The sequence below is a fragment of the Theobroma cacao genome, chromosome 2, assembly GCF_053813885.1.
Source record: "Theobroma cacao isolate CCN51 chromosome 2, ASM5381388v1, whole genome shotgun sequence".
Taxonomy (NCBI): Eukaryota; Viridiplantae; Streptophyta; class Magnoliopsida; order Malvales; family Malvaceae; genus Theobroma; species Theobroma cacao.
The window spans coordinates 4,158,620-4,170,417 of record NC_142640.1 but is presented as its reverse complement, the minus strand read 5'-3'; the positions used below and the strand labels follow the sequence as shown (position 1 = coordinate 4,170,417).

The window sequence follows — 11,798 nt, the reverse complement described above, 5'->3', positions numbered from 1 at the left end:
AAGCAAGCTGGCAAAAGCTATTGCCACGACGAATTGAAAGCGCTTAATTATTTCTGAATTACTCGAAGAAATAATTAAAGTGTTTCGAAATTGGAATTATGGAAAGGCGTTGAGGCATTAATAGCCATCCAATTCTCCAACTTGAAATACATGTTTTTGGATGAAATATAGATAAGCTTTGACAAAATCATCATCCCAAGTCAAAATAATTGAATATTCTAAAATATAAATCTTTTAATACAACCCAATGATTATAAGTGAAAATATTTTGGCTGCTCAACTTATTCGTGCAAGTTTAGCTAAGAGGCTTAAAATATATTAAAGCCAAATTCTCTTTTTGTTTGACTTGCTTTATTTTCAAGCGGTTTCTCAAAAAACCTAATTTTTATTTTTGATTTTTTTTAAAGGAAGAAACCCAATTTTTTAATCATTGTTTCAAATCTGTATTTATCATTTTATACTAATAGTAATTTTTTGCCTATTATTTATATAGTTACTTTATACTGTAAAGGTAAAATATTTTGATGATTTATAAATAATAACATATTAATTATGGATAGTAAGATATTTAAGATATAATATCTTAAAAAACTCTTAAATTATTTAACAAAATTCAAATAATTTTTTTTTTGTTCAACAAAATTGTTATATTTTTTTTTTGAATCATAACGCTTTATGTCAATCTATGTCTCCTGTTATTATAATGTAATAGTAAGTAGTGATGTAACATGATATAATAATATAATAATATAATATTTTTATTATTTATTTTAATATTATATTAATATCACGTAAATATAAAAATAATAAATTATATTTTAATTAAATAATAATAATTAATTATAATTATATTTAATTTAAAATAAAATATAATAATTTAATTAAATGTAATAAAAATAATTTATTTAAAATTTTTAAATAATTCACAACATTTTAAAAATGGTAAACCCATTTTTTACCGTTGTGCAATTTTTGCATGTGAATGGCAAACGGTTGACTTCTAAATGTTGACAAGTCGTAACCGAAAAGTGGTAAACAGAATGACAAGCAGAAGTCGCAGAGGGGTGAATTTAAGTAAACACTTGCATTAAAAAAATGACTGACACACTGCTGCAAATGCCCAACGCAGCAGAGAGCATATAAATAGTTGCACCACCCAAAACGTTTATAAACACCGGACCACCGGTTAACCTAATCCTTTTAAGTGCCGTGCAATGATGTAGAGAAACTAACCGAGTCTTCATGCTTCCATGGGCCCACTTGGCTAATAAATACCATTCCATAATTTTCTGGGGCCACCGCCTGCCTATGAAAAGTTTCAACCAAAAAAAAAAGAAAAAACTGGAATGGATTGGATTGAATTGAACTGAATTGATGGAGCAACGAGCTTTTGACTCTTCATAACTCTTTCCTTTTTTCCTGGACGTCATGTTCTGCTACTCATGTCACCACTCAAACCATTTCGTGACCAAGTTTCATGGTTGAAAATTGAAATTTTCAGGTTTTACTTTTATTTACGACAAGAGCAGGCCTTAATCATTGGCTCTGTACAGATAAGAATTTAGGAAGGTATGGCTCACCAAACGTCCAAGGCAGTAATATCAGTCAAAGCGTGAAATGGGATGAAATTGTCAAAACAACCAGTCATCCTCAATTCGGCAATCCCTATCCACACCTTTTATTGGGTATACAAAATTAAGTTGAACAAACTCGCCATGGCATCTTGCACATTGAGGACCAAATACCCAGATTATACCCAGAGGCGTAGGGGAGGAGAGCTAGTGGGCCCTCGTCCTCTAACAATTTAAAATTTTTTATATTTTATTTTTATTTTTTAAAATTTTATAATTTTACATTTACAAAAATTTTAAAATTTTTTCAACATATTTTATGTTTTTAAAATTTTACTTTTATAATATTTTTTTGTTTTATGATATCTTTTACAACAATTAATCAATAATTAATTTTAATAGATTTATTTTTGTAAGAATTGAATTTCAGATTTAATGAAAATGTAATAGAGTTATTCATTTTTGACAAATCTTTGAACTCTCAAAATGATTTTGAATAGTTTGATATTGAAAGTATTTACAACATTATAAATAAATATTACCCTGATGATTTAAATGATAATATATATTTAAGCTATCAATTGGATTTATTCAAATTTGATTTTTTTTATAATCAGGTTTTGAATAAGGTATCTATACTTTTTGAGCTTTGTCAAGTATCGAAGAAAACGAGAATATTAAAAATTTACTTCCTTATTAACAAATTGTTTTGGCTTGTCTTGATTCTTTCAATTTTTACTGTAATATCATATCATACATTTTTTGCTATAAAACTCATAATAATATATTTGATTATTTTTTAAAAAAATTATTAATCATTTTTATTGAAAAATAAATCATTTGATACTTTAACATTGATTCAATAATAGATGTTTTCAATTTTATAAAAGATAGTTGACATCAATTAAAGATATCCAATCTTAACATGCAATAGTTATTAAAAAATATTTTATTTTGTACTTAACAAGTATTTGGAATTATTTATATAATTTCACATAAATTTTTTTCATCTAAGTTATTTTATATTTTTATCCAACATTAAATTTCTAATATATAACTATTTTATAAACATTATTTTTACCCCAAACACAAAATTTTAACTCCACCATTGATTGTCCCGTTCTCCCCGAACTTTGTAGTTGTACCCAACACTGAAGAAAAGCTAGCGAATATATTTATCATCATCCATTGGTTAAACCTAAACGTTTATTGTTCATTCAAAAGCTGCTGCTGCTGCTTTTTTAGTCGAATAAGTCTTATATTACTAGTATCTGCATTGATGGTACTGCTGGATGTGCAGATGAAGGTGCATTTATTATTATTTTAGTTGCCAAAAGATACTAAGACTAAACATGGTTGCTGCAAAGAGTGACACTTTTCCAAGTGAATATATGCGGAATACTAGAGCAACTTGAGAAAAGAAAACTTAATCTATACCAGAGAATTTCCTAAGGACAATGTTCCACTCCAACTCATCAGTATCTGTAAAAGAATAGTAGAACGTTTAAATCATTGATAATGACATAACAAATTTGCAAAAACATCCACCAGGCAATCAGGTAACATATTCCATCCAAGCCACCTCAAATAGAAAGCAGATGAAAAGGGGAAAAGAAGGTATGTATGTGGAAACGAAGCAGGGTAAAATACTGGGTTTTTTTTATCTCGGGGGCAGGGTGAGGGCAGGCCGACCAAAGTGGCAAACTTGAAAAGGTGCCATGTCGAAAAAGAAGAAGGGGCAAATCCAAAACACTCACAACTAAAGTATGAATGCATCATTACGAGTGTTGATCTTGCTCACAATGATATGGGATTAACCCTTTGCATGCTAAAGCAAATTCATTATTAGAATCAAAGCATCATTGGATCGGTGCAGCCGTGCAAGTACCTACCTCTCTTTCTCAAGTGGGAAAGCATTGGGTGCCAGTTGCCCCTCATGCATGTCAAAAGCAAATTCAGTAGTAATTTCAGAAATAGGAAACTTATCATTGGACACAGAACTGATACAGAGCTACACTTGATCTGGTGTCTGTTTGGAGCAAGGCAGTGGCCTCAGTTTTAGTAGGGCAAGCATTGTCAATTTGGTGTCTTTGAGAATGCCTTGGGCTCAGTCCAGTTGATAAAGTTCCAAGCGACAAACCCCAATCTGGATCTTCCTCCCATTTGGGTCTCGAAACTCGCAAAAGCCCAGATAAACTAAACCTTACGCCTCCAACGGTCCAACCTCTTCTTCTCCCCTCTCGTTTTTCAGTCAAATGGTTTCACTTAGGAAAGCTTGCTCCCTTTCTTTCAAATAAGTATTTCATGTTAATACTATATAGTTAATGCATGAAAAAGAGAAGCAACGAAAAAGAAAAAAAGGGTTATCTTTATATTGAACAAAACACTTTTGAAGGTCAAAAGTAGATGGAAGCATTTTTAAATGTTATATTCAATTAGTTTCATTGCATTAAGACAATAACAGTGAACATATTGTCATTAGGAATTGAGACATGCACGATACACTTGATTTTTCACCTAGGCAAATTCTAGCGAATTTGCACGAGGGGAGAGGAAAAAAGAAGAAAGAAATAAAGAAAAAAAAAAAAGCGGAAAGAAAAACAAAAGCAGTTTATCAACTATATTTAGGGAGCTGACCCAATCTGTCTAAAACCAACGAATTTCGGCATCAAAGACCCAGTGCATTCATTTTCGTCTTTGGGCCGGCTACGCACTAATTATTTCTTCACCATGAAGTTAACTGGAACCTTCAACCGAAGATAATGACATTTCATACATATAAATAAAAAAACATACAATTACTTAATTATCTGAACGAATTAAGTAATAATAAAAAGAAGTTATTTCGTATCGATCAGTATGGAATGTTTGGTATTTTATTTAATTTAAAATATAAAATATCATAATTTAATTAAATAATTAATTGTAAAATAAGAATCAATAGTAAAAAGACTATAAGAGTTTATTTGACTTGATTTTTTTCTAGTTTAAAAGGTATTATGAAGTTTTTATGAAAAGTAATAATTTTTAAAATTACGTTAAAGTTTTTTAGTAAATTTTCTTTATAAGTTTTTTTTATAAGTTATAATTTTGATTAAAATTATTATAGAGGGTATTTTTTATAATAATATTGTAATTATATTTTACAGATGAAGATATTTTGAAATAAAAATAATTTTTTTTTTATATTTTTAAAAGAAGATAAAAGAAAGCTCATCACATGAGCTTTTTCTGAAATTTTTTTTTTAACTTTTCAAAATTTATATTTGGTCTTATTTTTGTTTTTAAGAGATAGAAAAATTGAAAAAAAAACCCACACAAAACAAGCACTAAATCTTATATATTTTATCGTATAATCAATAATCCAAATAAATAGGCTGAGTTGCAATTAGCCAAGTTGTTCCATCAAGGATTATTAAACATTTAATGAATAATTGATTTGTACTTGCATTATCTTTAATTGCCAAAGTCAGCAGCAGCACCGCCCTGTGACGAGTTCTGGGGCCATAAAATGTTGTGATTAGCATATTTTCTTGTCTAAGTTTACTGTTTTGGCTGCCAACTTTTAAGCTAAAAGATAGTATTATTTCATCATAAGCACAACTTTTTTTCCAATTGAAATTTCTAAATTTTTCGTTCCTCTTTGCGCTAAGGCTGATGAGAATCACAATGGCCTATATTTTGGAAGACGGATTTGCGCTATGAACATTGAACATGTAATGTGGAATCAAAGGGTAGTTTAGACAAATTGTATACTAATCGTACAAATTAATATTAAAGAGCTTCGGTGGGAAGCTCAGAGTCCAAAATCAGTACGTATGAAATTAATTAAAAATTAATAAAAATGAACGGACAGAGCTACATCCCTAGATTTTGGTTCTGTCCAAAGTGAGTCGTGTCGAAACATCATCGATCGAGCAAAAGAGAGCTGCTGCTGGTACAGGCTTTTTGTGAAAAATAGGTAACATTTGGGAAGTGTGTGCCATCGTGGGCTGCTTTTCTGTAGGACCAGTAAAACCCTTTGATTAGATTTTTGTTTTTAAAAAATTCAAATATTTGTTCTTCACTCACCTGATTTTAAGAGCACCCAAACGGTTCAGAATTTTTAATTTTCAAATTGATTGGTGATTAAAGGTTTATGTCATTTGAGAAAGTCCTTTTTTAGTATTATATATAGTTCAAGATCTGATAAAATTTTTAAATTCGCGCACATGAATTGTAAGATTAAAAATGTTAATTTATTATCATTTGTAACATTTAATTTTTTTATTTATTCAATGTGAGATTGAAATATTTTATTTATTATTTTTAAATATTTGACGTGATTTATATATATATATTTATTTTTTTGAGATATCAATGAGAAAATCTAAAAAAGAGAAGGTAAGAAATTTAAGAAAATAAAAAAAAGGTGATAAAATCAACAAGCAATTGGAATGTAAATAGTAGTAGTATCGTTTTTAGCACAAAATTATTGTCTTACTCCTTGTCTACTTCAAACAAGATATCAATAATTGGGCACACCATTGCAAATTCTCAAACAATGGGTGAAAAGCACAGGTTTATCATTTATGTATGTATATCATTCTTTATTAAATCATAAAAAAGCCTTTTTCTTTGATGTGGACACTAATCTTTTATAAGATATTATTCACATGAAACTATATGTTACATAATCAATTAGACTTTCCAATCAATTTTATCTTATAAATGGCAACAATTTCATCTAGAAACTCAAAAATTTACTATTTTTTTTTCAAGAGTTTCAATTTCATTTTTTATTTTTCCTTGTTCTGTTTTTGGGGTGAGCCGCCAATTATCTACCTTATATTTGTACCATTTGCATGTTGCTGCCTTGACGGTATCAGCTTGATGGATTTACCTACAGCTACCCACCATGATGTAAACTGGGATAGTTGGTTCCCAGCTGGATCTGGCTAGTTGTGAGCCCTTCTCTCTCTCTATCCCCCACCTCACATGTCCCATCAACTTTTTTCAACAAACTTTTTTCCCACAGAGGAGATTCCAAACCTCTTTTTTTCTCTGCCCTTAGCTTTATTTTTGCTCATTTTCTCAATATAAGATTTTTCTCTTTTTCTGTTTTGCATTTTCCCTATTTTTTAAATCAATTTTTCATCAACTTGCAGGTCTTTTTTTCCTTCTATAAATCGGCCTCCATTTCACTTACGTAACTCTTCTACTTTTCCTCCCCTTCCTTATCAGTCCTCTACCATATCACTTCTAGACTCCTCTTTGATAGATTTTTTTTTTCTCTGATATGTGTCTAAGGTTCCAGCTTTGAACTCAAGCTGTTCTTCTGTTCTTTCCTCTGATCCAAAACCAAGTTCTGGGTTTTTCTTGTCGAACTCAAAGTTGAGTTTGTTGGGGGTTCAAAATCCGTTACCCATCATCTGATTTTTCTTCTGGAGCTTCTGGGTTGGTGGTTTTGAGGCTGTTTCTAGCAGCATCAATTCAAAGCTTTTTTTTTTTTATTTCCAAGGAGAGGTTTTTTTAAGAGCAATATCTTCATGCTCAATCTTTTGTTCTTGATGTTTGAGATTCATGTCTCCAATTCTCAGTGAAATCTTTCTTTCTGGGTTTATGATAAATTCTACATTCATTCGCAGGACCCATCTCGTTCAATCCTTCTCAGTTGTTTTTCTCTACTGGTTGTATTACGTTTCATGATTTTGGCTTTAATCTCTGCTACCTAGTCTATAATATATAAATAAAATTACTACTGGTACTACTGCTACTATCTATCTGCATTATTTTTCTTTATCAGGGGTGTTTTTATTGTCGTTTGGGTCCTGCTATTATCATCTCTCTCTTGATTTACTCTCTCTGCGTTGCAAAAATTAAAAAATCTGTCCAAGTTATCTGCAATTTCCATGGCTTCCTCTAGTGGCACATCTTCGGGGTCATCAACTTTGCTACAAAACTCAGGGTCTGAGGAGGACCTGCAGGCATTGATGGATGAAAGGAAAAGGAAGAGAATGATATCAAACAGAGAATCAGCAAGGAGGTCCAGGATGAGGAAGCAGAAGCATTTGGATGATCTCATGGCTCAGGTAACTCAGCTGCGGAAAGAGAATCATCAGATCATCACAAGGATAAACATCATCACCCAGCATTACCTGAATGTTGAGGCTGAGAACTCAGTGCTTAAAGCTCAAGCCAACGAGCTTAGCCACAGATTGCAGTCTTTGAATGAGATCAACAGTTACTTGAATGCAAACAATGGCAGTAATTTTGATGCTGAAGATGCAACAAGCCTTGCTTTCACTGAACCTGCTGACAGCTTCTTTAACCCATTCAATTTGGCCTACTTGAAACAGCCTATCATGGCCTCTGCAGATAACATGCTTCAGTATTAATCCCATGAGCTTATTGGAGTTCAGTCAAAAGGGAGGAAAGATTAAGAGAGATGAGGAGTCCTTTTTAAATTTTTAGTCTTTTTTGTTTTGGTTCAGAGTCCTTTTTAAGATAATGTTATCAGTAGGGAGTGGTGAGAAATAAGGTATGTGTAGGACAGTTGGACTGTGCTTATTGGGTTGTTGAAGACTTGGTATGTAAATGGGGTTGAATTATAAGTATGTGATGCAAGCCCAATGAATGTATTTGGGGGTTTAGTATAAAATAAAATAAATTTGTGAAGTAAGCTTTTGTTATGGGTAGTTTCAACTTCTCCTGTGAAAGCTCTTGTAGTTGACATCAATTCTTTTGTTTGACTGATCTCCTGCAAATATCAAAGAGCTTAAAAATGATGGCTTCCTGCATAATAATGTTTGACGGATACCACACTTTTTGTTTTGCATCATTTCTCTTCTACTGATAACAGTTTGAGTATATTTTACAGCCAGTCCTTGTTTTACTTGAATGGATTTGACAAATTTGAACCGGAAAAGACTTCTCTACTTGTCGATGGTGACCCCTTTGTTTTTTTCTGATTGATTGAACAGTCAATACTCTTCATTTGCGCTAAGAATGTTGTAAACTAAAGGAATCTCAACTGCTCTAATTATTTCCAATGAGATAATTTCCAGTTGAGTTCATCCTCCAATTCCTTGACCCTTATCATACAATAAATGCAGTCAAAATTCCCATCTGTCAAAATGTTCAAGAGGAGAAGTACTTTAATTAGCATTAGTTGCTAAGTTGCTCCCAAGCTCAAATGACCTCAACCTCACTTGTTATCCTATGAGTGGCAATTGAGAATCAGAGAAAGGACCATGAATTGGAGCACTGACAACTCCTGAAAGGAGCAAATTGCATGAAGGTTTAAGTAACAAGAACCATGTTTTCTCCCTTGTGGGAGCGAGATCGAGATGCAGTTGCAGGGTGTAACCCTTTGAAAAAAGGAGAACAATCAAACATTTACAGCCTGTTATGTCTCTCTCATGTCCTTGGAACACCAGATGAAAGCCACTTCTGGTCGCAACCAAATTAACTTGGAATAATTTCAGCTCCTGGACCTAGTATTTCTGCACATGGTTCTTAGCAGCAACATGCAAATTAAACTAAAAAACAGGTTGAGCTGACCGATTCTTCATTTCACCCGTGTGTTTTTTAGTATCAAATTTTAGAGTAATTACAAATCAGAAAGGCTAGTTAGAAAAGATACTAAAGTAATTATCTATTGCCATCGTGAGATCAGAATTGTTCAATGCGTGTGGAAAGAGAAACAAAGGAGAGAAACAAGAGACATCCCATCGGATTGGAACACGAAAAAAGAAGGACAAAAGCTGATTACATATCAAAAATTATACAGGTAAAGCTACAAGAGTGATGGAAAGATAGATTTAAAGGAAGAAGAAAAAACATAAAAAAGTAATGGGATGAAAAAGTTAAGAAAAAGAGAAATGATTTCTTAAGAGGTTTGTAGTGGGAGTGCTCTTGCATTTTCCTTGAAAACTAGTCGCACGTGCAGGGGGACAATGTCTTCAGTACAAGAACTTAAGCACGTGATAACTGTAAAATGAAGTTGCAATTGAGTCTAATATACTAATTCTCCAAGGTTTCCCTGTTCCAATCTCAAAATAAACAATGGGGTTCCGTTTGGCTTTCCCAGGAAATCCAGCTTCAATATGTTTCGACTCTCATTAAGCAGATGAGTTCGATCATATTTCTCAAGAATTATTTGATTGTAACAAAAATTTCGATCCGTAATTTTATTTTTTTGATTAAAAAAAGAAGAGGGTTTTTGTTGAATTACAGCTTTTCTCTATCTGTATCACAATGCTTGGTGGGGAAACTCGCTAAGTAGAAAGAAAGAAAGAAGATGGAGCAAAAGTTGGGGAGTGTTGGAGACTTATAAAAAAAAAGACATGAAGGAAAGCAGAATGGTGTTTTTGTTTTGGATCTGTGGACAAATCATAATGGAAGCCTTTTCTTTCATTTCCTGTTGATGCCTGTATGTCCTTATTAACTCGTATAAACAGACAGCCACTAAGCACCCAACAGGTCGAAAAAGGAAATTTGAGCTAAGCACTTTATTAAAATGGAGTAAAAGCCAAAAGGAGGGGAACTTGGGCAGATGGGCTCCAATAAACCTGATATTGTTTTTATAGAGAGAAGGAAAAAAAAAAAACATAAAGGCTCTAATTTCCTTAAGATTCCCATAACTTTTGGCACTTCAATTCCATCTCACGAGTATAACTTGAAAACCAACAAAACAAAATAATTGAACATCCCTCTTTTGCAAAGGTCACTTGACAATTGCATATTTGTCCTTGTAATACCACAAAAACATTGCAATTAAGGGACAAAGGCTGCCATGATTTCAGTCACAGTATCATGTTTTCAATCATGGTTCCGTAAGCACTTGTGAAACTAAAGCAGTTGTTTGCCCTAATCTCTTCGTCAAGTGGTAGCTAGCTAGTGGTAGTACCATGTTAGGCAGTCAATAATCAAAAGAAAAAACCACAAGAGAAAAGTATTTTTAGCAGCCCTTTGAAAATGACTTTGTCACGTTTGTGTCAAGTTGTGTCTCTTAACAAATCAAAGTGGAGTGGGCTTGGCGTAGGACTTAGGAGCTACTACTAACACTTGTCAAAATTCAATAAGAAATTAAATAGAAACATTTAACAACAATTATGTTAAAGTTTAGTTTAAGGATTATTAATTAATAATCATAATAATCACATGCTTTGGAACTTTTTCTAATGTCAATTTGTCATAATACCTATTACTCGGTAATAAAAATATCAATTAAATGGCACATGTATTAAAAAAAGTAAAGATTCATATGTTTTAGTACTTGTTTGATTTTATTTTTTTTCATTTATTTATTTTTTAAAAGTAAAAATTGAGTCAAATAAGATTTTAAGGAGCTCTTAAAAAATAATTTTTTTAAAAAACAAAATCTAAAAAAAAAACTTTAAAAGCTTCCGCTTATCTTTTTTTAAAAACACGTAAACTTTATTAGGAGCTATTCTGGACATTAGCAATTGTGGTCTTGGTATTTTGCAATAAAAATCACGTAATTAAAAAAAAAAAAGCACATCAACTTTTTAGGAAAATTTTTCTTTTTGTTCCAAAAATGTCCTAATTTATTAAAAATAATCCCACATTACCTTCTTAAAAAATATCCCCTCTCTCAATCAATTATTTGTGGAACTCTTTTTTTTATGATTTAAATTAATTATAAACTTTATGTTATGTAAAAATACATTTTATATTTTTAAAAATTTATTTTAAATAGATAAAAAAATAAAGTTAACTTTTTTTCATTGTGAACCAAAAAAAATCATGACTAATATAAAGTTATTTATTAAATGCTCTTTATAGTAATTTTATTCAAAATTAAATCTTATATAAGTTGTTTTTTAAATAATTTATCTATTCAAACAGTTTTAATTTAATTTTAAAAAATTATTATTTTTCATATCATAATGACTTAATTTTAGGCTAAAAAAAAATTACAGACCAAACAGGTTCTTTGTTGAATTTCATTCCGTGAATGGGTAACATTCATTTTTTGAATCGAAGAAAAAGATAATGAAAAAGTACTTTATTGTTACAATTTTACCTTCTTAAATAAATTAACTAAGATGAGAAAATAAAATAAATGTTCTATAAAGTACTTATATATATATATTCAATAAAATAAATGTTAAAAGCATAAAAGAAAAAAATAATGATGGAATTCCAACAAAATGTGATTAGTTATAGATTGATTTGTAATTAATTAAGTAAAGATCATATTTTTAATAATGAGACATTCTA

General features: G+C 31.0%; 1 protein-coding gene across 1 annotated transcript; it reads left to right on the top strand.

Annotated features, from left to right (window-relative positions):
* The first annotated feature begins 6,722 nt into the window (after window positions 1-6,722).
* GBF6 (G-box binding factor 6) lies at window positions 6,723-8,232 on the top strand. The gene has a single exon (XM_018116358.2). It carries the CDS (start codon window positions 7,463-7,465, stop codon window positions 7,946-7,948), a length of 486 nt encoding a protein of 161 aa, XP_017971847.2. The 5' UTR covers window positions 6,723-7,462; the 3' UTR covers window positions 7,949-8,232.
* The last annotated feature ends 3,566 nt before the right edge of the window (window positions 8,233-11,798 follow it).